Here is a 27,331-nt window from a genome sequence, read left to right on the forward strand (position 1 = left end):
ATCGGAAAAACTGATGCGGCGCTATTTCGGCCCTTACAAAGTACTTCGCCAGTTAGGCACGCTAAACTACGAAGTAATTCCTGAAGGGAAAGTGTGCTCAACCTGACGCAGGAATCGCCCAGAAGTCGTACATGTAGTACGAATGAAACCGTACTACGAAAGGCACTGAACGAGACAACTGATATACGTGCTCAAACATCGGATAAATACTCCTTTACAAAACTGTTCGACATCAGCGTACGCATCAGGACGATGCGTTTCGGGAGGGGGACTAATGCCGCATGTTGCTAGGCACCTACCGAAGTCTTGCCCCGCTTCCTGCTCTTATGAATTCTGCCACACCAACTGACAAGCCAAACGCGCCAAGCTAAACGCGCCAAGCCAAACGCGCCATGCAACGCTGGCTGCAGGTGTCTCCACATCACGCGCTGGACAAGGAACGCTGGTGGTTTTTCGAGGAGCAGCTCGAGGCGAGACGCAGGAGAAGTTGACGAGGTTTTGACAAGTGAGCTCACAACCTTTGTGTATTTAGTTGACGGGCACAAGTTCGCCATTAATAAATAGCTGTTTTAGCTTCCGGCACTGTATTTGTTCGTTACAATATTGGTCAGAAGGTATGAAATGTCTGCTCAACTGTCACTTTTCAGCGTTCTAATAACTGTAATTTTACTCGTATATGTTATGTTTGTAACAATTATTTATTAGCAGTATAGTAAAGAGCCATACATATGGCAGATGCACAGCAGAGTACCACAGAATGATGCACAAAAATTCGTCCACTCAGAGTAAACTGTAAATTAAGCATTTGGATTTGATTCTTTTAGCCACTAGTCTGGGGAGGAAATCCAGTGTTTCGTCTGCAATTGGCTTTACCTGGTAGATTACAGGGTTGTTTGTGTGCCTCTAGCATAGCTGGTCAAGATGGCATCTAAGAACTCGTTTGCTTGCTTTTACCGTCGCTGGCTGATTTCCTTCCAAATCAGCCAACTCTCGCAATAGCTAAACAGCTGTCTCTGCGCCAGTTTTTGTAGAAAACTCAATCATTTGTTTATTAGTCGCTTGATTTTACTGGTAATGACACTTCTCGCATGGCCAAATCTAGCTTAGTTCTTAGTATGAACGAAAGTATCAGTTTATAGCTGGCGTATTTTTTGCCCTCATGATGTCCTTCTATGAATGTGGAGTGACTTGGCCAACCCATGCCATTTGCTACACAATGTCTTAGAATTCATCTGTTGTGAATGATGTCCCATTGCCTGTCATAAGGCTTACACATAGCCCAATGTGTGCAAACACAGTCTGTAAGAGGTGTACTGCCCCCCCACAGAGGCATATGCTCGTGCAATTGTTTAGTCAGTAGCGTCACCATGGACCCAAACCGATTGGGGTGGTTTTGACAGCCTCCAATGACTAGCTGTGTGTGGCTGAGCCTTGTCCGAGTAAAAGGGGATCCTTGGGGTTCAGCCAGTTCTGGGTGTTCAGACCTTTAAAGTCCCCTGGCAGAGGCAGCTCATGCTTCACATGACAGCACCCCCACATTGACTCGCCCAAGGAAAATCGGCAGTTCCCTTTCCCCATCTCTCTCTGTCTCCCCACATCTTTGTCTTTCTCTCACTTATTGGTTATTTTTCATTGTTATCATTTTGTCTTTTTCATTCCATATGATTCTACATTATTTGGTGGCAAAGGTTGACCTTGTTTGTCTCTTTCCTTGGACATTTTGCCACTTGTGGTAATAATGAATGCAGTACCGGGACAGAGTCACAGGCCAGGAAAGAAGAAAGGAGTGCACAGGCTAGCCAGTGATGTATAGTCACTCAAATATTTAACTATCGTGCACGAGTGGCAGTTTTATTCTGTGTATCTTTGCTATATAACTGAACTGAATTCCACAACATTGTGCACTCATGTGCATGCCCACAAAGCACATGCCCACAAAATAATTTTTCGCAACTGCATTCCACCATATGGCGCCGAGAGACACAAAAGTGGCTGCCACGCATGATAGTTAAACATTTTGTCACCTGCAAGTCATTATCATCACCATCTTGCTTGAGAGTGAGCCACAATCGATGTATTTGGCAAGAGCCTGCTGCTCTAAAACTAATAGACATTTCCTAGACCTCTGAAAATACTCGACTATCAGACTTGTTTGTGTTACAGAAAATAGGTAACAGATTACAATTAAAATTCTTTTCTTTAAACATATATAATTCATTACAGTGGTCAATTACAGTCTCAAAAAGTAACTGAGCAATTACAGAACTGTAGTTGATTATTTATCTATTACATTTTCTCAAAATTTCATTAACAAAACACAACACAAGTTTACTCAAACTATGAGTGCTGGCATGGTAGAGAGAAGGCTGGAGGCTTATTGTGGCTTCTCTTATAAAACCGGAGTTGTTTTTCAAAGTGTTCATTGCTGATTCTTTTACATTTCTTCGTTAAGAGGTCAGCTGCTTCTCTGAACACTTTCTTAGAGCATGTGCTGGGGGGGGGGGGGGGGGAGGTGATAATGTAGCATAAACACCTTGTGCACCAGTTCATAGTTGCACAGTTCTTCGATGCTAGTGTCCATGTCCTCTATGAAGCGTCACGCTTTGCTGCTACTGGCACTCGTGCAAGGCGTTGCATGCAAGCAAAGGGAAAAAATAGGCTATAAAGGGACCTCTTGTCTGACGAGACGTCGGCTCCCTACAGATTGGTGGCATGTCAGGGTGTCTGGAAAACCTGGAAAAGTCGGAGAATTTAGACCCTTCTGGAAAAGTCAAGGAATTTCTGAAAAACCTGGCCAGGTCATGGAAACTGACGGCAGTGTGTGCGTCCATCACAAAAATAAGCATTACCATTGATCAAAGCTTAAAGAGTCGCTCCTTCGGCTGACTACGGTGAACAGCTAAAAGAAGTGAGAAAAAAAAGGCAGTGCATAACTCTTGATTCTTTGTGCAAACGCGAAAGGATACACCAACCTAAAGAACACAAAGTTTACTGACATTTCGGCACCTCATGCAGGAGCCTCGTTCAGAATAAAAACCATAAAAAAGATACGGTGTATTTAGAGGGACACTAAAGAGCAAAAATATTTTTTACATATTATCGAAGTATAGTTTCCCAATCCCTAAAACACCACTCTTACTACGACATAACGTTTGGTAAGCGAGAAAGTGCGCAAAAAGAAAATGCTGGAGGAGGCCCCACCTTCAGGTTCCTGTACCAAATGCCGTGGCGTCATAAATTTTGAAGGCGGCTACTGGGTCCTACATAACTTCCACTCAATAAAAATGAAGTACATTCTCATCAGTAGGTGCCATAGATCTAGCATACGAAGTTTCAGAAAATTTCCCCAAGACAATGTCAACAAAATACAAAAAGTGCATTTTGAAATATCTCTTCAAATGCGGAGATTTCAGCACAGAATTTAAGAATGAAACTTCAACCTTGATTTTCTCCTTATGATAATGAAAAATAAAACATTAGAGTTCTTAGAGTGCAGTTTGTCAATCTAAACCAGTGTTGTGGAGGTGCCACTCCGGAATCGGAATGAATTCAAATTCATTCCACACTTTCCCTACCGCGGAATGGAATGGGAATGGAATTAAGCTTCTTTCCGAAAATAGAGCACATTTTCTCGACGGGTTGTTTTCAAACTTTAAACAATAGTAAGTCAGACCCTTGAATTCAACAATAAAGCAGTCATTTAAAAATGCTTGGCTAATTACAAGCATGGTACGTTTATAAGCTACGCACCTACTATAATTCTGTTTTTGTATAGACTGCGTTGCTCTAAAGTTTTTTTTCTCTATTCTTTGCATAACCATGGCTCTATGTCATGGTATCTGTCATGCAGAACTACGGTGGCACCATACCCCTCTTCCACCTTGTGATCCCTCCCACTGCTGTGCCTCAACCGCCTGCTGCCTCCCCAACCTTCACTCTGTTTTTTATTCTGCCACAGTCGGAGACTCGAATGCATATTCGAAAAAGCACTTCTCTAAGTTGTGATGCGTATTGACGCTGATGCGATGCTTGTGTTTACTGCAAGCTTTCATATACCAGCTTTGTGCCATCTCACCACATATTACCCCACCCCCCCTTTTTTTTGTAGTAATATCTCCACTACCTACACACATGGGCGACTTTGCCCGAAACTCTTTCACAAGCAAAATTCTGTAGGTCATAGCAACATACATTCGTACATGATGAACACTGTGCTGCGCGTGTAATGAACTGTTGTACAAGATGAATCATACAGAGAGAGATATAATTGACTTTTGAAAGCATTAAAACATCACCATTCGTTCAAATATGCACTCTTACAAAAAAAAAAAGGTCTACATATTCACTAACGAAATACTAACCCTTTACTTATCACAAAAAGCACTAACCTCCTGGTAAGTGAAGGTAGTAAAATGCAGGTTAGTGAAACTTGCTAGTTTGTATTTCGCGACGGGTACTGACACAAATTATTAATACATTACTGAATTGTTCATTTACGAGCGTTTGTATGTGCATGTCATAGAGTTTCATACAATAATACCTAGAGAGGAATCTGGCACTGCGATCGTGTACCCTCATGGGAATTATGGGAAGTACAGGCTTCGGATTGGATCGCGTTAGCCAGCGAACTGTCTACGGATCTTTTTCTAGAGTTTCAGTTTCGTTCTTCCCGTAGAGTGGGTACTGGGGTAAGTGCAAAGGTCTGATGCCGCACCTTTGTTGTTCAAAGAGGCTGGAAACTGCTAGGCCTCTCAATTTACTGCAATGCTGGAGTTGTATAAGACGTGTTTGACAGTTTAAGCGAAGCATCGTCCACTCACCGCTGCGCATAGATGGAGCGTCCCATGCCAGTGCAGGGTATTACATCGAGTTCACGTTTGTTGTTAGTGCGTCTTGCCAAAACTCATTGAAATCAACTGTAAAACTACGGCGACACGAAGTAGATGCACCGCCACGCTCTTCTGACTCGACTTCACAACAAAACGAGAGAGCTGTCTTTGGAGCAGACCACTGAAACAGACGCACCTGGCATCGTAGCAGACGAAACGTTAAGTGTTTCCCACTCATTACTGTGCTGTTATTTCCATAAATAGACATTGTGTACTTCCGAGGGCGAAACAAGAATGTTTGTTGTTTTGAAATATTCTAAAGAATAATTTATTACATCTTGATGCCAAATCTGGATTGCAATGGCAGAGCAAAGCATACCCTGGCGGTCAAGTTTGTCCAGGTTTCACTTCTGCTGCCAAGTCACAAAAACCTTTTGCAATAAAGTTTGTGTGCAAAAAAAAATGAAGCAAGTTTCAATTAGACATGACTTCATATCACTTTGCTTTAAACTCGGCAAACAAGCGTCGCGAATCTCAAGAGCGTGATCCATCCGAAGCAGATCCGAAGCCTGCACTTCCCTTAATTCCCATGGGGGTACAAGCGCTGCTAAAGGAGCCCGCGTAGACACTAACGCCAGATTTTCCTCTAGTATTATTGTATGAGACTCTATGGTACATGTACAGTCACGACCACGTCTGTGTATAGCACGCGAGCAGCTGGCCTTGCTCTGTGGCGCGACATCTTGCGGCCGTTGCGAGTTGTGACGTCGCGTGCACAGGAGCATGCACGGCCTTATAAACATGCAGGCCTGCTCGGCACGGGTGACAACGTTGGAAGGTGTGCTTGCTCAGCAGAAGATTCGCGCTCCCTCAGGGCGCTTTCGTCACATCTGTTTCATAAGGCGAAGCGCGTTTCAACGGATAAAACATGCCTGCATCAACTATGCATGCTTTGTGGCTCTTTAGAGGCATGCGATTATATGAAGACATGATAATGTCAACAACTGCTTAAAAAGATTGTAGACGAGCACAAAATCAAAACGGTCAAAGAGAGTGCGTCGTTTATGCAACCATGTGTTATCAGTCGAAACGTGCTTCGTCTTATGAAATACATATGGCGAAATCGCCCTGAGCAAGCACGGATCTTCGGTTATACAAGCATATCTTCTAACGTTGTCATTCACAGAGCAGGCCTGCATGTTTGTAAGGCCATGCGTGCACCTGTGCACACAACGTCACAACCCGCAACAGCTGCAAGATGTCGCGCCGTAGAGCAAGGCCAGCTGTACATTGCGTTATCAAAATGATTCTCCTACAATAGCATATAAAGGATAATAAACAAATGGTCATTATTCATGTAGATTAATTGGTGGTCACCGATTACTTTATGCAATTACCATGTACGCATCACAGCTACATAAAAGCATGAATAAATCAGACATGGACATACACGCAAACGTGCTCACAGAATATCAAGACGTAGCCGGTATCCATTGTAGCAGCGGTTTCAAAGCTATTTATGCTCCTACTTTGGAATAGCACACTGTGTACTGGTTAGCAGCCACAGAATTGAGAAAAATAATGGATGTTTTGTACACATCAAGGTTTACCCTTCTATTTGGGTATATGTGTGTCATCACTTAGCACGAAATTTTTATTCTAAGGTAATCAACAAATGAAGGTTGGTTAGGGATACGAGTTAATGGAGAGTACCTCAGTAACCTGCGCTTCGCCGGTGACATTGCACTGCTGAGTGACTCGGAGGACGAATTGCAATTCATGATTACTGAGTTATACAAGGAGAACAGAAAGGTAGGTCGTAAAATTAATCTGCAGGAAACAAAAGTAATGTACAACCTTGGAAGAGAACAGCACTTAGAGGTAGGTAGAAGTGCACTCGAATTTGTAAAAGGGTACGTCTACTTAGGACAGGTGGTAACCGCGGAACTGAACCACGAGATTAAAGTAACTCGAAAAATAAGAGTGGGGATTTGGCAAGCATTCTCAAATCATGAATGGTAGATTGCCACTATCTCTCAAGAGGAAGGTACAGCTGCATCTAGCCGATACTTACCTACGGAGCAGAAACCTGGAAGAATACAAAGAGGGTTCAACTTAAGTTGAAGACGACGCAGCAAGCAACGGAAAGGAAAATAATAGGTGTAACTCTATGGGGCAAGAAGAGAGCAGAGTGAATCAGGGAACAAATGTGTGTTAACTACGTCATAGTCGAAGTCAAGAAAAAGAAATGGTCATGGACTGGGCACTTAGCGTGAAGGCAAGATAACCACCGGTCATTAAGAATCACAGACAGTATTACTAGAGAAGGCAAGCGGGTGAGGGGGAGACAGCAAGTTAGGTGGGTAGATGAGATTAGGAAGTTTGCGGGTATAAAGTGGTAGCAGCAAGCACAGGACTGAGTTGACTGGCAGAACATGGGAGAGGCCTTTGTCCTGCACTGATGATGCTGATAAAATTTTTTTTGAAGAGAGTCACAATTACTGCAAAATATACAGTGGTGTTTACAAGAAAGAAATCTGGCAATGTATGTGGCTTGGTAGCTACCTAGTTAAAAAGACAAAGGAAGCATTTTTGGTTAGTACCAGCAAGATTTCAAGTTTCACTAGCTGCTGGCTGTAGTAAAGAGATGCTGCGAGGGTAGTAGAATACGCTGGAAACAAGTAGATACATGCATTGCCAACTGTTTACTAACTTCTTTTCCCAAGATTGTATTGACCATGCAATATTATGTAGCAGGAGAACTGCCCCTATGAGAACTAGTCGTGTGGTTGTGTACTGCATGAGATAAGTCGCCAAGCTACTATCCCTCTACCATGGTAAAGTGTTTTGTGTACTTTTACAGTTCTTAATGCATCTCATAATATCAGCTTGATGGGGCACTCATTCTTGGCTTGATAAAGCTATAAAGATGCCTTTCCTACTTTGAGGAATTATAGGAATGAAATTAGCCTACCCGGCCATTCCCGGAGTGGGAATGGGCTGTTTTTTTTTTCATTCCGGGGAATTGAAAGGAATGGAATTGCGGCAAGTTGCGAATCTCCGGAATGGAAATGGTATGGATGCTCCCATTCCACAACACTGATCTAAACCAAGTTACTGTTTCTCTTTAGTGTCCCTTTAGAGGGCCCGTAAACCACCCGGAGGTCCAAGTTCAGTTGTGGTGGAGAAATTGTGCACAAGTGTATGACGAACACGGAGCTGTGAGATTTTTTGAAACGGTGCAGTAATAGCGGAGTTACACGCGTTTGATTATCGAAACCGTGACGACCACACCTTTCGCTTTCTCCGGCGCTTACCTCCGTTGGTATCCTCTTCCACACTGCTTTGCCTTCTCGCTGAGCGCCCCTCTCATGCCCCTCCCAATCTCACGTGGCATACGTCATCGCTGACGTGCTGCTTGAAACACCGTCTGCTTCCGGTTTCCACGACTCCGGCCATAGACTCCTTCAGTTACGTTGTAGCTGCGTGCTTGTTGGTGAACCGTGGCTGCTGTAATCATGCCGGTATGGACCCTGCGTTGCGCGCATGCTTCAGAGGACCACGAATGCGATGGGCCTGTACAGGGACACGCCGTGCCCTGCACATGTTGCACACAAGCAAGCAACACGACGAACAACAACAAGTAGCGCGGACAGCTGCTCTTGTTCAGGCTCTTGTTCGACCATTCACAGAAGATTTGGCATATTTGGCTTGGCGCATCATAGATGTGGCACGGCGCGTCACACGGAGGCCCGAAAGACCCGGAAAGAAGGAGGGATTGTTTCTTGGAATATGTGGCGCTCCGCCGGCTCGTAGCACTGCCATATGTAGAATCGTTGATCGTGTCAACATACTGCACATGATACGCGCGTTTAGTTGAAATGCTTGAAAAAATATTGGAGGTGGTTTACGGGCCCTTTAAGTATGCCTAAGTACGTGACATAAGCCCCGAGAGTACATTGTCGGAAATGTTCCATCACTCCTGTTCAGCATATGGGTAGTTGTCTGTATGTGCAGGGATTCCACGTGCAGGCGTGATGCTAGCTTTTCTTTTTTTCTCTGTATTTTATTTTTCTTTTTTTTGCCAGAACATGTGCACTTGACAAGTCAATTTGATGGCGTGTAGATTCCACATGTTCAGGAAGGAAATTTGAGGCCACGCATCTTTTTGTGGCATTATTTTCATGTTGTTTAACTCTTCTTGAAATTACCAGTTTCATTGTATTGGTTGTCACAATCGTCAGAGCCTATGGCATAAACAGGGCCGGGGAAATTTCCGTTCAGCAACTTGTCCTTCACGTTGACCATAGCATTTCATAGCTTCCATATTGGTACATGAACTATTTGGATGTCTGTTGCTTCTACATATCACACAGCATATCTGACTTTCGAACCACAACATTACTCATGTAGGCAAATCTGTGCATGTTTGTTTTGGCCATGATTTCGGCTTGGTTTGAAGGCCTTCTGGTTAGGCTAGAACTGCCATCAGCAGAGGCTTGCCCAGGTATGTCGTGTATTTTATTGTTATTATTATTACTATTTTTACTATTGGGGATGCAACAGCAAACCTCCTTTGCTACGCACAGCGTGCAACAAAGGTTGCACGCTGGCATTCGCGATTAATCTATGGAATCGAGATAGCTGTTCCAACCTGACGGATTCTTTCTTTCCATCATATTTTTCTAATGTCAGCTTTTAAAAAGCTACCCTCAATTTCATTGCAGGAATCTGAGAACTTCCATCGTGCTCCACCCATCAAAGTTCAGAGATATAAAGCAACAACATGCATCTGTTCGCCAGAGAAAAAAAAAAAAAAGGAACAGAAAGCAGCTTTTGCAGTATGACTTCGTTCTTGTGACATTGTTGTTAGTCATTGTCAAGGCAAGGGGCACACAATACCCGAGTAGTAGTTATTCTTTTTGTTTGAAAAGTATATTCTAGAGGTGTGCAAATTATATGGGGATGCAAATCAATAGTTGATACAGCACTCCATGTCAATCTAATCCGATCCAATCCACATGCTGAGCAGCCTGGGCTCTAGCCCATGCATAGAATATACTTTAGCAACTAGAATATACTCCAGTGGCTGAACTGGCCGGGCTCCCGCATCCTACTTTTACACGGATGCTGCGAGAAGGCACCATTTCTACGTTTCATAAGCAGTGTTGGCTGTGTTGGTGGTCTATCGCGGGCTGCTTCAAACTTTCAGCTGCGGTTAATTTTAACTCGCGAGTTTGCTTCCTAGTTCTTCTGAACATCCAACAGCCAACTTGCTCACTGCCTGGCTGAAATCTCTAATTTTGGCCAGATGTACTTTTTCATATTTACCACACGTCCTCAAAACATTCTGAGCGTGTCTGGTAAATATGTTTACTTATTCTATATGAGCACCTGATTAAAAAAATATTTTTTTTCACTCGAGGGTTTGTTTTCTGTGCACAGAGTTTTCCAAGCAAACGTGGCGATCGTGTAATTTGCTTTTAATCATGATTGAAAACCAGGAAAGGTTGGGGAAATAAAAAAAAATCAAAATGGTAGATACCCTGCATGTTTTTAGGTACCGGAACTGCCAAAGAAGACTGTTTATAACTTGATTTTATAAAAACAAATTACTAATTATTTATAATCAATTATAAGAGACTTCAATCGAATTACTCAGAACGTTGCAGTTTTGAAAAAATAATCCATTTGTAGTGGAGCATACGCACTAACGTGTATGCGCCTTCCAAAGAGAAGGAAAAACCCCATGCTCTGATTGCACGAGAACCTGGGCCGCCTTTGCCAGACTTGTCGTACGGCCATTTTTCGTTGCCACATCGTTGCGACTTCTCTGGTTCAATAAACGTCATCACATTTGATGGAGGCTGCTGAGATCCCCAAGCAGACCTGGAGCTCCGCTCTCGCAAGTTGCCCGAGAGACCACTGCAAAACATGACTGACGCAGTCGCCAACCAGCCCATCCCAGCCCAGTCAGCACCACCGGCTGTCCCGTCTACCTGCCCCGGCGCTACTCGCCAATGGGACCCACCAATCTTCAGCAGCAGTGGTGAGCAAGACGTCGAAGACTGGCTCTCCTTGTACGAACGCGTAAGCGCCAGCAACAAGTGGGACAACGACTCTAAGCTCGCCTACGTTATCTTTTACTTGGCAGACGTAGCTAAACTTTGGTTTACGAACCGCGAAACCGCCATCGCCAACTGGTCCTCCTTTAAGACACTCGTGACCGCAGCGTTCGGCCGACCAGAGGTCCGCAAGCTTCGCGCTGACCAGCGCCTGCGCCACCGAGCCCAGCAGCCTGGCGAGACATTTACTAGTTACACAGAGGACGTGCTCGACCTCTGCAGGCGTGTGAATCAATCTATGCCCGAAGAAGAGAAAATTCGGCAGATTCTCAAGGGCATCGAGGATGGCGCATTCCAGATGTTGCTAGCGAAAAGCCCGAACACGGTGGCAATCCTCGTAAGCCTCTGCCAGAGCTTTGATGAATTGCGCCGTCAGCATTCCATCGCCCGACAGAGTGTCCCACTGCCGGATTCGATCTCGGCCGTCACACTCACAAATGCCAACGTTTGCCAAGAAAGTCTGTCCAACCAGATCAAAGACTTCATCAGGGAGGAAGTCGCCCGACAGCTCTCCCTGCTGCCGCATAGCGACGCGCCCACCGCAAGCCTGCCATCGACGCTGCAGCAGGCCATACGCACTGAAATTTGTGATGTCCTCCCTACAGTGCAGGCCCCCTACACATGCACTTCAGTAGCACCTAATCTCTCAGCTGTCGGCTACGCACCACCTGCACCACCTTCACCTCTCAGCTACGCAGCTGTGGTCGCGCGGCCCCCACCGCATCCAGTCGCCTTATCAGCTCCACCTCCTTCGGCCTCTCCTCCAGTTTACAGGCCCTCACCTCGCTTTTTCCGTCGATCTAATGAGTGGCGCACCCAAGACAGTCGTCCTATCTGCTTCGCCTGTGGCATCGCTGGCCACATTGCACGCTTCTGCCGCCTTCGCCCCACACCTGCAAACGCATACTTCGGAACTCCTACCTACGCGCCGCAGCAGGCCACCACATCTGCATATGAACAGAGGCACTCAGACTTGGATCGCCGCCCATCGACTGCTCGTTTCTCATCCCCTCGTCGCCGATCGCCATCTCCTATGCGTCGTCGACCACCTCCTGAGGAGGGAAACTAATCAGTGCAGTTCCGGAGGCAAGAACTGCAACTTGTGCGCAATTCCCAAGGCCTTTGTTTTCGCCGCAAAATGTTATTGATGTCGATGTTGAGGGAGTCGCCACATTAGCGTTAATTGATACCGGGGCTGCCGTTTCTGTGATGGACGCCAAATTTTGTCGGAAACTGAAGAAAGTGACCACATCTCTCTGTGGCATGGTGCTGTCCACGGCTAGTGCGCAACGCATTCAGCCCTCGGCTCTGTATACGGCGCGCGTCGTCATCCAAGACGTTTTGTACGTCTTACAGTTTTTTGTTCTGCCATCTTGCTCTCATGACCTTATCTTATCACGTCATGAAGCTATCAACGATTGTTCCCGTGCCGAAGTGTCCCTTGTGCCAACATATGAATTTCCACCACCCGACCGGTCTTTTCGGCTCTGCAAACTCATCGCTGATGACGACATCACCTTGCCGCCGGAAGCTTCGGTCCCGATAAGCCTTTCATGTGTGGTGCAACCTGATGCCACGGTGGTGTTTACGCCATCTCCTGTTTTTACTGAACGCAAGGGCATCGTTCTCCCATTTGCCGTTCTTACAATTGCGTCTGGTTTAACCGTAATGCTGGTTACCAACCACTGCAACTACCCCATTGGCTTACTTCGTGGTGAAACATTGGGATATGTGCAACCTGTCGACCATATCGATGATATTATTCTTCCCGACGAAACGCCATGTCACATTGCCGCAATCACTCATGCGTCTGAGCCATCAAGTTTGTCAGCCTTCGACAATGCTATTGACGCAGACCTTCCCCTCTCGCATCGCCGCCAACTTGTTGCTCTCCTTAACAAGTGTCGCTCTTCTTTCGACTTTTAAGAACCTGCTTTGGGCTGCACCACGACTATCACTCATACTATTGACACCGGCTCACATTCGCCTCTGCGACAGCGTCCTTACTGCGTTTCCGCCGAAGAGCGCCGCGTCATTACGGAGCAAGTAGACAACATGCTTAAACGTGGAGTGATACAGCCTTCTCAAAGCGCTTGGTCATCACCTGTGGTTCTGGTAACGAAAAAAGATGGCACCGTTCGATTTTGCGTGGACTGTCGCCGCTTAAACAAGATTACGAAGAAAGATGTCTACCCGCTACCACGAATAGACGATGCTCTTGACTGTTTACAAGGCGCCGAGTACTTTACATCATTGGATCTGCATTCTGGATATTGGCAGGTGCCAATGGCTGAATGTGATCGCCCTAAAACAGCCTTTGTAACGCCAGATGGCCTATATGAGTTCAAAGTGATGCCATTTGGGCTCTGCAACGCACCTGCCAAATTTGAGCGCATGATCGATACCATCTTGCGTGCCCATAAGTGGAAAACTTGCTTGTGTTACCTGGACGACATCGTAGTCTTTTCGTCTGATTTCCCGTCACATCTTGTTCACCTCCGCGAGATTCTGACGTGTCTAACTTCTGTGGGCCTACAACTTAACTCCAAGAAGTGCCACTTCGCAGCACGAAAACTAACCATCTTGGGACATGTCATCACAAGAGACGATGTTCTTCCGGATCCCAAAAAGCTTCGGGCTGTCGCTGACTTCCCGTTGCCCACATCACTGAAAGCCCTAAGAAGTTTCGTCGGTCTGTGCTCCTACTTTCGTCGCTTCGTGCGCAACTTCGCGTCCATCATCGCACCTCTCACGAGTCTGCTTTTCAACAGCAAAGGTATATCTGCATGGTCACCTGCGTGTGACGACGCATTTCGCCAGCTGCGCCGCCTGCTGACCTCACCACCCATTCTTCGTCACTACGACCCCGCTGCTGCCACAGAAATTCACACCGACGCAAGTGGCATCGGTCTTGGTGCAGTTTTGGCACAACGGAAAGGCACACAAGCCGAATACGTAGTCGCCTATGCAAGTCGCGCTTTCAAGAAGGCTGAATTGAATTACTCCGTGACAGAGAAGGAGTGTTTGGCCATAATCTGGGCCTTGACGAAGTTTCGCCCGTACCTTTACGGCCGCCCTTTCAACGTGGTCACAGACCACCACGCTCTATGTTGGCTGTCCACATTGAAAGACCCGTCCGGACGCCTGGGACGTTGGGCACTTCGATTGCAAGAATACGACATCCGTGTAGTATATCGTTCCTGTCGCAAGCATGCGGATGCCGATGCACTTTCACGATCGCCATTAACCCCAGATGTGGCTTCTCTGTCACCACTTTTTATCACCTTGTCATTAATAGACACCACTAACATGCTTTCGGAGCAGCGTAAAGATCCATACCTTGCATTGTTACTCGACTACCTTACCGATCCGTCTGCTGTCCCTTCCACGAGAGCGCTACGCCGACAAGCAGCCCACTTTTCCGTGCGAGATACAGCATTCTGTACCGCCGCAACTACATGCCTGGTGGTCGGAAGTGGCTCCTTGCTGTCCCAACTCATATGCGCTCTGAAATCTGCATGAATTTCCATGCAGACCATCAAAGTGCTCACGCAGGTGTCCTGAAAACCTACGAAAGGCTGCGCCAACGATATTACTGGCGAGGAATGTATCGCTTTGTGCAGAAATACGTTCAGTCTTGCACCACTTGCCAACAGAACAAGACACCTCCGCGGCACCTTACTGGCATGTTACAGCCGCTCTCATGCCCGGCTCGCCCATTCGACCGCGTGGGTATCGACCTCTATGGCCCCTTGCCCCGCCGCGGTGGTCTAGTGGCTAAGGTACTCGGCTGCTGACCCGCAGGTCGCGGGATCAAATCCCGGCTGCGGCGGCTGCGTTTCCGATGGAGGCGGAAATGTTGTAGGCCCGTGTGCTCAGATTTGGGCGCACGTTAAAGAACCCCAGGTGGTCAAAATTTCCGGAGCCCTCCACTACGGCGTCTCTCATAATCATATGGTGGTTTTGGGACGTTAAACCCCACATATCAATCAATCAATCAGACCTCTATGGCCCCCTCCCATATAGTCGCTCTGGAAACCGGTGGATTATTGTCGGCGTCGATCATCTGACACGCTATGCTAAAACTGCAGCTCTACCGGCAGCGACCGCCCACGAAGTTGCACTCTTCATTCTGCGCAGCTTCATTCTCCGCCATGGGGCTCCACAGGAATTACTCAGTGATAGGGGTCGAGTGTTCCTGTCGGAGGTCATACAAGCTATTCTCGCTCAATGCAACATCATCCACCGGAAATCTACCGGATACCATCCACAGACGAATGGTCTCACTGAACGGTTCAACCGCACACTTGGCGACATGCTGAGGATGTACACCTCCTCCAACCGCACTAACTGGGACGCTGTATTACCTTTTGTTACCTTCGCTTACAACACCGCGACGCAAGCGACTACCAGTTTTTCCCCGTTCTTTCTGTTGTACGGCCGTGAACCATCCCACCCACTCGACACTATACTCCCATACCGTCCTGATGCATCGGAGTGCTCCTTGCTTTCGGAAGTCGCCAGATACGCAGAAGACTGCCGTCAGTTGGCTCGGTCGCTGACCAGTGAGGCTCAAGGTCTACAAAAAACCCGACATGATGACGCTCATCACATAGCGCCTACGTTTCGTACTGGCTCCCTCGTGTGGCTTTGGGTGCCTCCACATGTTCCTGGCCTGTCTTCTAAACTTCTGGCCCGGTACCATGGTTCATACCGTGTCATTGACGCAACCTCGCCGGTGAATTACATCATCGAGCCCCTAACACAATCGCCAGATTTGCGCAGTCGAGGACGCGAGACCGTACACGTCGACCGTCTCAAGCCCTACTACGACCCCCTCATTGTGCCTACTCCCTGAGTCGCCAGGATGGCTACTCTTCAACCCAGGGGGGGGGGGGGGGTATTGTAGTGGAGCATACGCACTAACGTGTATGCGCCTCCGCCTTTGCCAGACTTGTCGTACGGCCATTTTTCGTTGCGACATCGTTGCGACTTCTCCGGTTCAATAAACGTCATCACACATTATATTATAAAATTATAAGAAAATGTAATTCATTTCAAGTACTTGATTACTTTTAATACATTATGCACAACTCTGGCAACTGCACGATAGCGTATTGTAGTTAACATTTATGGCTGGCGCTTGTAGCTTTCAATGTCAAGTGTTGCAGTGTCCCCTAGTTGGGTAGTTGGTCCCTGTTGTGGGCGGCCTGTTTTTGCTGCCGGAGAAAACTTGCATTATGATGGGGACACCTTCTTTCCCTGCCTACTAGATCTTCACCCTAAAAAGAGATGATGTACCGATGGGCTGCAAAGCTTCTGCCCCTGATCTAAAGACACATACTCACATATTCATGACTCCGTGCCATACACAGTTAGAAAATAGTCACCACAAGTTGAACACGAGTCAGCACTATTTGTTGTCTTGGAAGATCTGACTGAGAAAGTGGGCCCAGGCTATCAATTAACCAAAATGGCAAGTGGGGACCTGTTGCAGGAGTGCCCATACTTAGGCAGATAGGTGTAGGAAAAAAAAAACAACTAATGGGCAAAGTGCCTCTGTTTTGTAAAGCAATGCCTTGCATTCAATAGCCTTTTTTTAGAGTAAATAGAGAAAGATGTTGAGGAAAAGAAAAGACGAAGCTTGGGGAGCCCTAGTTGGGAGCACGGCTCAGTGCCTGAGAGTGGTGCGCATGTTCTCCAGTTTAGGCACTGGGTATGACCTACCTTCTACTTTTTATGACATGTCCAAAGTGACTTTGAAACTTTCAGACAACCTCCAACTAACATCAGTGTCACACACTTCGGGTGAGGCCCCGCCGATCCAACACCAACATGCGGCAGACTCGCAGGCTTCCACTTTTACGCTTCGGCCTGCGACGCCTGAAAGGCCTCGAAGTGGCACATTTCGAATTTATTTGCGGGTTGGTCGACCCGTGCGGGGTTGCACGTGTGGTAATGTGTGGGCCTGACCGACGCACTCATAAGCAGACACGGAGACTTTATGCAAAACGAACTAGCATTTAATTGAAACAAGGGCAAATGCAGGAGTTAACAAAAATAACAGAGGAAGAAAACTGATACGCGATGAGAAAGAAAGGCTATAAAACAAACTATGCTCTATAAGAACACTACGAGAGACACAAACAAAAGACAAATATGCGGAATGTTAACAAACTAATGACATGAATCAAAGGAGATACAAGAAACATTACAAGAAAAAAATTATGGTAGCGCTTTTGAATTTTTACGTGCGACGCAGCGCACACAACTACACATATTTAAAAAAAAAGGCTGGTTATAATAAATTAACGATTTAAAAAAAAGTCACAATAAAAGTTCCATACGGACCAGGTCAGCTCTTGGTGCACGTAGGGGAGTTGACGGGTGCCGCTGAAGGTCTCGCCGGCTTGGTAGACGACGAGGGTGCCCGGAATTGCAGCCGTCTCAATACGTTGCGCGGGTCACTCCGTGCTCGCCGCCTACGCGAGACTCGCGACACCGACGACCGCACTTCTTGCTGGCTGTACGTCAACTGCCTATTCCGATGCAGTTCAAACCTCCTCAGAGGCGTACACGTGCTCCCGTCTCATCTGGGAGTAATTTTCCTTGTCTAGACCACCGGTGCCCCTTCCTGTACAGAGGCAGGGAGACGAGCCGGCGCCACGCTGGGTCGTTATAGTCGCCGGATGTCGTTTCCCCAACACAAAAGCGCCCTTCCTTGGAAGATGGGGCCCGCGGATGATCGGAAAATTGGAGTCGTTTGTGACAATCAGTCTTTAGCACTAGTGCCACTGGTGTGGCCTCCTCACTGGGTGACAGAATTCCTGTCTTGCTCTATAGTCACTTTGTCATGTATTGCATATGGCAGTGAATGTAATTTCATGAATTTGTAGTTTACCTCATTTATCAACTTTGTGTGGATTGGTGAAGCCCTTTCATCAGTCCTGGGTTGGAACAAGTCATTGCATTCTCTCTTCAGCTGTGTAACCGTTTCCTGAACACAGCTGCCCACCTGCACAAAAGCGATATTGTTTTGCCCGAGGACGTTAAGTTTCCGAACTTCGTCGCGACCACCAAGTTATGAGCCTGTACAAGATCGCGTTCCTGCTGTATGTTGTCTACAATAGAACCATGGAACGCTTCAGATGGACTCACGTGATTGGTCGACGCTCTAGTTCCTGACGCCATCTCTGATTCCTGACGCCTATGGGAGTCTCGAGTAATCACGTGCGGCGAGGAATACTCCAAAAGGCAATTTTTACTTTGTCGGCGTCGGCTCTAGTCTCGACCACTAAGGTACCCGGCGCTTGCACATCCCTTAGTAAGTTGCATCTTCAGCTCCACACCATCGAGGTTGAGTAATACGAGGTACTCGGTACCCGCGTCTGAATCAAGCTTGCTTACATTTCCCGGAGCACGACCTCGTATGTAAGGTAATGTCCCGGAGTTTTACCTTCTAAGCACTGATTTGCTTAATGCCTGCGCTTGTTCCGGTGCTGCATGACTTTTGTCACTACAGTGAAACCGGGGACGGCAGCCTAACGTACTACGCATAACTACTGCAGCCGCCGCCAACAAAGGAAACAACTTAGTGCCAGCGGAATAATTGCCAAAACGTGCCCACCGCAAAGTACAGGAAAGTTCCTTACTCTCTCACAACCGCCCGATAGCACGCGGTGGCGACGCCGATGCGCATTTCGAAACTACAGCGGGATCTGCAGCATTCTTCAGCAAGAAAACGGACACATCCGATAGTTTTTTTTTTTTTACTGTATGCTTCTTAATGAAAACTGGCGCAGTTTTTTGTTTAACGTGGCCGTCGCGGAGAGCCAAATCGTTTACTGCATAGCTAGTTGCGTGCAGCGCTTCGCTCACTCTGCGCACACCGTGACTGCTGATCCGCTTCGATCTCCACTTCAGGCCATGCGCAGATTCGGCGAGTAGCCTGCTGGCTTAACGCAGAGCTTTCCGCAAGCGATGAGCTCTCCGCTATGCTCTTGCAGTCATGGCAGCGGACGGAGGCGCGTTTGGGCTGTCGCTAAATAAAAACGTTCAGCGTGGTAAGAACAGCGCTGCGCTCGCTGTACGGTGCGCGTGTTGGCCCAACGTAGCAAGGTTTCTCGGTGCCCGCGACTAGCAACGCTTAACTCCGCGACAGCGAGCTGCTTTGTCTCTGTAAATTGGTGCGCGCTTGAACACGGTCCCATAAAACGAAGCGGCAGTGATGCGCGACCCAGCGCGTTCAGGTAGTCGCCTACTAAAAGCGTGCACCAGGCCCTAAAAAGTGACCTTACGCCACACGCGAGCTCGAGCAGGTTACCGGGGGTGCTTACTGTGATAAGGATTTTCGCCGACGATAAGTCATACCGGTGTGTTTTTCGGTGGTCGCCCCCTCGCCTTCGTTTTTTCCCCGATCATTGTCATCGCCTCAATCGTGTGGAAATCGGAATAACTTATCGGTTGATCTCCGCACTTATCAACATGACGGGAAACCGTTTACGGCACCATTGTGGCGCAAAATGTTATTGCGGTACGCAGTTAGTACGCACTAACCGGTACCCACGAAACACAAGAAAAGCTAAAGATACTTCTAGTAAACGTCCAAAAAGGATAGTCCAAAGGTATATTAGAAGTTTTGTTGAGATGTTATTTAAACCTAAGCATCTTGAAAACCTCCTGTAGCTGTGCTAATGCCACATTATTAGACATCTAGAAAACTGCTAGCAAAAATTCTAAAGAAACTTCTTGCTAGATTAAAAAAAAAACGTTTGTAAACGTTTATTTTAATTTTATTATTTGAAGCCTAGTAAACTTCTTGCCACAATTTTAAGAATTCTAAAAAAACTTCTTGATAGATCTTTGTAACATCTTTTTGAGAAATTTATTTTTTTCATGCAAACTACCTTGTTGAGTGTTTCCCATAGTCAATTCGTTGCATCATGTCAGCGTTTTGCAATCGGTGCATTTATTTGTTCACTTTCGAGAGTGAGAAGTAGGCACAACATTATAATATGGTATCTAATTGATTGGTGGAGCTTTTCTAAAAAAACCAGCAAAATTGGTGCCCTATTTGTTGAAAGAATGAATAAGTGACTGCCATCTATCATTACGATAATCTTTTTTGCTTGGAGACAAGACAGGCTTTTAAACGTCAACACATTTTTGTTTCTGGTGTTGTCTGGAAGGTACATACTGCGCATCCAAAAGTAAACGCTAAGTTTCAACAAATAATATATTGTTGCATACTTGTAACCTTTATTATACATAGCAATAATTACGATGATATGCTGACGACTTGGCACATAGAAACAAGAAAATGATGACATACTTTGTCTTGAAACTTGCACGCTTTTTGTAACTTTATACCAAGCAATCACTGAGATGCTGGTCAGATACTTTGTTCAGGAACCTGCACATATCCAAAAGGCACAGTTTAGTACAGACTGTTCTCTTCAAGTAGACATCTATCAGTGCAACGAAAATTAGCAGGCTAGCTTAGCAAACACATTATTGGCCCAGTAACAAACATATGAAGCTGGAAAATTTGTAATAGCCAAAAAGCAGCCGTCGAACTATTGTTTTTTTTTCTCACCCAGTGCGCTTAAATTTAGGTATGTTAGAACCATGAGTAGTTAAAATAATGGGTTTCATCACAAAGCTGTGTTTAACAATCAAATTGTGGTTTTGGCAACACCCCGAATTCCAATTTCACTTCAAAATACCCACACAAAAGACACAGTAAAGTAAAAAACATTATCTCACATGCACCAGCTTACTAAAATGATTTGAGCTAAGTCAGTCGATGTCCGCAGAAAATCTAGAGGAAACAGTATGTTAAGTTATTTTATTCACAAACACCGCTGAAGTTTAGGATAGGTGATGCAAAGAAGGAAATGAAAAAGACAACCAAGCCCACAGCATTGCAAATTATATGCAGCTTGTGTTCATGACCAGTATATAATAGTTCTTTTTGCACATCTTACACTGGTGTATACACTGCTCGTATTAGCATTTCAGCGTAGCTTGATGCTAATAGCTTGATGCAACTTGATAACTGCAGCGTGTAGAACTTTCTCATCTTGGCAGATGAACTAGATGCTTTATCAGCATTCATTGGCCAAAGGTACTGTATTAAAAACTACTGTTTCACAAAGTTTAATAATAATAATTACTTTTGACGTTACCTACGCTTTCAACAGACGAGTTTTGTTTTGTAAGGCTGCCTTCCAACACGGTCTAGCATTGAAAAAGCAGCTCGACCGCAGCATGTTTTCTCCAACAAAATAGGGAGTATGGCACTTACATCTGTTGGGTACCACAGTTCTCACTGGAAAAAGCAGATCCCAAGCGAAATCTCAAAACACAAAGAAATCCAACAAGAAACTATGCAGTGAGCGCGAAACGTGACTGCCACGTGTTAGCTGGGATAATCTTTGGCAGCTTCGCTGTGGAGAGGGAGTCAGAGCGGCGTCACGGTCGGCCAATAAGAGGGTATAACACGATGACATAAAATAGCGAAGTGGTGACTACCGGTTGCGACTGGTTGCGACAATGTCTCGGTGCCAGAAGAAGGAGGTGAGGTCGAGGAGAGAAAGGGCGCTTTTCTGCTGCCCTCGCTAGGAGCACGGCTCAGCCCACGTCTGCAGGGGAATTTGACAGAAAGTGAAATGATGCATGCACGGGCAGGCAGGAAGCATGGTCTGGCATAGCGCAAGAAACAGTGCATGGCTTTGTGCGGGGCCGTCATAGTGCAGCTTCGCTGCAGTTCCTGGTGTACGAGCTACACTAGCAGGCCTAGCGTGACCATGAACGTGACGCGCAAAGACTGCCCGCCATGGTGGTCTTGTGGATATACTACTGCTCGACTGCTGGCCCGTGCTGGTAGCGGGAGCAAATCCCGGCCGCGGCGGCCGCATATTTCATGGAGGCACAACTTCTTGAGGTCCGTGTACATTTAAGAACCCTCAGGTGGTCGAAATTTCCGGAGTCCTTCCTTAGGGCATCTCTTATAATCATGGCATGGTTTCAGAGTGTTAAACCCCATCAATATATATCGCAATTTATTTCATCAGTTAAGCAATGACTGACACTATAGGTGAGGGATCGCCAACGGTGAAGTAGCCTTCTTTAGTACGCCGATTTTGTGTCCACGTGTAGGGTGGGCTGAAAAATAGGAAGGTCATATTGGTTTCCCGATCATCCCCCCTCCCCACACACACAGTGCCATTAGGTTCTATACGAGGGATTAGCTGCTGGCTCGTAATAAGTTCATGTGCTACGTGACTACAAACAGGCTCATCAAAGAGTGTGCCACACTCGCTGTTATGGCTACTGGTGGGGCTGACTGACACTCCTACGTTTAATTCACATATATACCCAAAAAAGTGGCGGGGGGTAAAGCCACCGTGGCTGCTCAGTTGGTAGAGCATCAAACGCGTTATTCGAAGGTCGCAGGTTCGGTTCCTGCCTACGGCAAGTTATCTTTTCACCGTCTCTTCTTTCTTCACATTTACATTACAATTCAATCTAATAACTTCCCCTATGCTTTCCTTGGCATTATTGTCTGTTAGATCTCATTAATATTGTGTCATAATACGAAAAAACAAGTCCAGAAGTATACACTTCTTTCCTTATATATATATGTATATATATATTTTTTTTCTGGTAATTTGCCGATGGATGTCGGAAACCACGCGTGATATTTTTAATTTCTAAAACATACGCTCACGCTCGCCATTATTTGTGATGTAGAACAGCTTTGCCATATAACCACCCTAAACTTGATAATAAGAAATCTAATTCAAATATTTTTGTTCATTAACCATTTCTGAGTGATCAAAATAGTGGCAAAACGTTTCCACCTCGGCCTAGAAATAGGCTGCCAAGGGGAAGGGCGCCTACTCTATAGCCATAATAGTTTTTGAAAGAAAAATATGTATTGCTTAAAAAAACACCTTGCATATATGGCATGGACTGATTGAGACTTCATTTGTGAATTCTACCAAAAGTTCTAGAAAATAACGTTAGTAAAAGTTTTGAAAAAGACTTCTTGCAAAGAACGTTTTCTCAACATCTTCTAGAAAACTTCCTGTTAAAGGCGTCAATTCAACGTCGCATAATATACCTAGATGTTCGCATACCTTTCCAGTCGTTTTGGAAAATTTTTGCGACCTTTCGTAGTTCTCGGGTAAGCATAAGCCGAACAATACGGCTTAAGTGGTCCGCAAATGCATTAGTGCCTATGAACTTTGGTCCGGGATTCATCGCAACAATGTTTCAACCGTTAGTAAGCTTAAAATGGATACGCACTAATGAGGTTTGACTGTATTTGGCGCATTGTTTGTTGCGACAGATTCTTGTCTGGTGATTGACTGGTGTTAAAGTTCACACGATACTTGTGGTGGTTAACGATCACGCCGACTGCCACTGTCGGCGTGTTGACGGTTACCAGCAAACGGCTATCGTTCAAGCACGACGTCAAACTGCCTGGCTGAGTGATGAGCAGCCGCAGCACTCCTTTCTCACGCGGACCCCTGACGAAACGCCGCAAAAAAGTGCCTATCACATGACCACGGTGGTCGCAGTTCTGCAAGGTAGTCGTCAACTCATCTGCTGCTCTGCACCGGAACGTGGAATCGAAAGTATTGGTGATCTGTGATGGCTCAAAACAGGTTCACCCTTTAGCTTTTTTAGTACTACCAGGCTTCACAAGGGAATGTAGCTCGCGGAGTTCAGTGCGAAATTCAGGAAAAAGGTCTTGATTAAGGTAATGTTATATTTGCTTCGAAGAATTCTTCCAGTCGTTCACCCATGTAGTTGACTCGTGATTCTGATGCAAATCGAACTGCAGTGGCGCCGTGATCAACGACACCACTGCAGTTCCACTGCACAACTGTGTGATGGGGTCAATCAAGACATTAAGAGGACACTAAAGATGAAAGGGATTTGTCTTGTATTAGTGAGTTCGAATTTCACAAAAGATCGCGTTTCACAAAAAGGAAAACGATAATGCAGGTGGTGACGTTACCCGAAAGTTCACGCACCAACTCGCTGTGACGTCATAGTTTTTGGCAGCATTTGGCAGGGCATGCAGTTTTTAATCAGTAAAAAATGAAGTACATTGCCCTCTGAATTTACCAGAGAGTTAATGTACTGAGTTTCAGCAAATTTTTCTTAGCCAGTGCGGCAAAAATACTGATGAACACTTCGAACCATGACATTACTCTGACATGAAATTCTGGCACAAAATTTTAAAACGAAATTTTGACCTTCATTTAGTCTTTTGGTGATTTCATTTCATTTATTGATACTGTCAGCCCTTTTTAGAGGGCTATTACAGGAGTGGAGACAAATCATATTTAAACAGAAATGTGCATAAGAGCAGCACGAAAAAGAATTTTTTTTACTGGAACACATATCGTCTTACGGCACGAATTGAAATTCATATAATAAAAGTATTATAAATGGCAAGCTCATCAGTGAAACAAGGAAAAAATGCATCGCTGCTAAAACATATATTATACAACTTATCAAAACACATAATAAATATCATAGCTTAATTACAAGACACCTAATTTACACATGGCATCTCAATCTGAATGCATAGAATCAGAAAACACTATAGAGCTTATGGCTTCTAAAAACTCAGGGATTTAGTTTTCACACCCGGATCTGGCAACATATGCTTCTGTTGAATCACACTAGGGAAGAAATTGTACCTGAAGCAGTCGTAATGAGCTTTGTGAGGCAGTATGTACATGCTGTGTGTGTGTCTTGATGTTTCTTGTGTATAGATCTCAAAGTACTTGTAGTAGCTTACCTTAACGTGATTATGTAATAAGAAAAATAATTTCAGCCTTTCAAGTTTGGTTCGTTTTTGAAGTGCAGAAAGCTCTGCAAGTTTATATAATTTCTGCAACTTAATGAAAATGGTGGTATTCATTAAATGTCAACCTAGAGCTAAAACACTGCATTTTCTCGAGTTTCAAGTGTATGTTGGCTAAATTAACAGCATAATTTTAAAGAAGAACTTATCACTTGGCTGTGAGGCTTTTTGTAACATACCGCTTTAGTTTTGTGAAGTTGTTGTTTCCATGGTGCATGTTGTGTTTCCGCACTGCCCATTCTTGATACCAAATTTGCTGCATTTGTAACCAGTATGTTTTCACATTGGGGTTCAGTATATGTGTGGTTACTTGCAAGCCCTTAAAATAGGGTCAGTTTCTCAATTGACAGCTTCACTGCCTTGTTTCATGCAGATGAAGATGCAGAGTTTGGACAGTTTCGGAACTCCGTCTTCAAGTCCAAGGATCACAAAGGATGAAAAGGCCGCTGTCGAGGTCAGGCCATTACAACAGAAACCTGTTTTGCGAGCACGAAGAACAAAGAAGCAAGTGAGTGGAGGTATTTGTTTCAGAAGATGAAAATATTTAACAGGTGCATTTGTTACAGTCTAATATAGTTCAAGCTGCTGCAGAGCTAGACAGAGCATTACAAAAATAAACACCTGTTCTGTCAATAAACAGCATTGATTAGCACCCTCCTTTGATAAAATGGTAGGTTGATTTTTTATGACTACAAGTTTCGAATAGTGTTTTATTGTCTATATCCAAGCTGTGAAGAACATGAGTCAAGGCAAAACCTAGATCAGTTGCTGGCCGGAGGATTTTGTTCTTTCCATAATAATTCAGAAGTTGTATTGGAGTACTGCTGTGCTGGGGTTACTTCCAACTAAAAAAAACTGTGACAGTTATTCCTGACCTTTATGATATTTTATCCTTACATTTGCAGTGTTACAATGCTACAACGGCATATGTCTGGAATTGTCCTTGTTGGTGCCTTCTTCTTGATGACGGCATACTTCTATGCCACACACTCCTGCCCAAAGCCTGATGTAGTGAAGCTCGCAGTAACAAACAAATAAAAAAATTAATAAGAGGCAGCCAGGGTGCTTTTGTGGAGCATAATAGTCTGTTGTTCTTCAAAAACATGTCATCATTCACCTCACTAATCATGTCATCTTCCACCTCAACCTACTATCTCCTCACTCTTCCATCTGCTTGCCTCTTTTAAACCTACCTGCATGGGGTGGGGTTGAAGTAACAAAGTGGCTGAACCACATTACTGTGTGAAGGACCTATGGCCACTAATCATAAGCACACAGACATGAGCCAACAGGCTATGAAGGTTCGCTCATGAAGAACACAAAGGTGAGCAGTGTATACAATGACAACAGTAAATGGGAAAGATTAGGGATGTATTCGAATTTGCTTTATATGTTTGCGGCTTTGCAAGTTTCCTTGACCTTTACATCTTTGAAAAACTTCAAAATAAACTAGTTTTTATTTTTTGCTAGACAGAGCATCAATGACATATGTGGGATTCATAGAATCAAAAAGAGCAACCTTGTTGCTCTGTGTACCTTAAAGGGCCAGTAAGGAGCTCTGAGGTCTAAAATTTTTTGAAAAGAGATATATGTGCAGTTTTTCTTTGCGAACATGCTGCCACAAGAATTTTGTGAATACGTGCTATAACAAGGAAGTTATAAGTGTTAGAACATCGGTCTAAGCTGGTTTCAAATTTTCGCGCGGCCTCGCTCCCCTTCTTCCTTCCATGAAGGGGAAGGCGAAGCCCATCGTCGTAACTCCGCCGACTTCGGCAACATGACACCACATCAGCGATTGACGTCATCGGCAAACTCGATCAGTCGTAGCACACTTCGGCTTGCTGCGAAGCGTGGTTGTTTGTTTACTGTTTGCCGCACCAGCCGCGGGTCAACCGTGTAAGCATCAGGTGTGAAGTGTTGACCGCAAACGATCAGGTCGCCGATGTACGTCGCTGGATGGCCAATTCGCTTCAGCCATGCAGCGCGCAGGGCCCCATCGTGAGGCACTCAGTGCCGATGCTTCTCTGCTTCCCAGTCGCTCAATTTGCAGCCGACGACAGAGCAACGTTTTTTACCTGTGTTGCTGACGTCAAGGGCGAAGTACGTTTGTACATGTGCACAGGCGCTGTAGCTGAGCGAAGAGTGTACATGTGCACGTGAAAACTGCGAGTCTGGTTCTTTCACCGCAGTGCCAAGAAACAAGGGGCAGTTTCGTAGCTGTGGTTGGCAACAGGAACTGATGTTGACTTCACTACTGCTTTTTCACACCTGATTTAGACCAATCGGCGAGCTGCGTGCTACGTCATGTTGCTGATCGGCAAGTTGACGTCTCTGCGCGTGCAAGGGGGTTGGTCAGGTGTAGGAAAGATGCGCAGAAATTGTTTTTCGATATTAGAAAATCAGATATTAGAAAATCAGTGCGCAAGTTACGTGTTCTAATGAGATTAGATACAAAGCAGCAGATACTCCACGGAGCAGGAAAAATTGCA

General features: G+C 45.4%; 2 protein-coding genes across 4 annotated transcripts in view; one reads left to right on the forward strand and one right to left on the reverse strand.

Moving 5' to 3' along the window:
• The window catches only part of LOC119177074 (GMP reductase 2), an 82,211-nt gene extending 77,676 nt beyond the window's left edge, over positions 1–4,535 (reverse strand). The window contains exons 1-2 of the mRNA XM_075878071.1: positions 4,389–4,535; positions 2,672–2,733 (exon numbers count right to left, since the gene is read on the reverse strand). The gene's annotated coding sequence lies outside the window, so the exon portion shown is untranslated. The remainder of the gene's footprint in view (positions 1–2,671; positions 2,734–4,388) is intronic.
• Positions 1–27,331, forward strand: part of LOC119177075 (uncharacterized) — a 48,136-nt gene that overhangs the window by 15,019 nt on the left and 5,786 nt on the right. The window contains exons 3-4 of one of the 3 annotated variants that reach the window (XM_037428456.2): positions 25,216–25,350; positions 25,748–25,898. In XM_037428456.2, coding sequence (XP_037284353.2) covers positions 25,216–25,350; positions 25,748–25,849 — 237 coding nt within the window. In that variant the 3' untranslated portion in view covers positions 25,850–25,898. Of the gene's footprint in view, positions 1–25,215; positions 25,361–25,747; positions 25,899–27,331 lie in introns of those variants that run through there. The other 2 variants (XM_075878070.1, XM_037428455.2) reach the window with 2 other exon arrangements.

The sequence above is a fragment of the Rhipicephalus microplus genome, chromosome X, assembly GCF_043290135.1.
Source record: "Rhipicephalus microplus isolate Deutch F79 chromosome X, USDA_Rmic, whole genome shotgun sequence".
Lineage (NCBI taxonomy): Eukaryota > Metazoa > Arthropoda > Arachnida > Ixodida > Ixodidae > Rhipicephalus > Rhipicephalus microplus.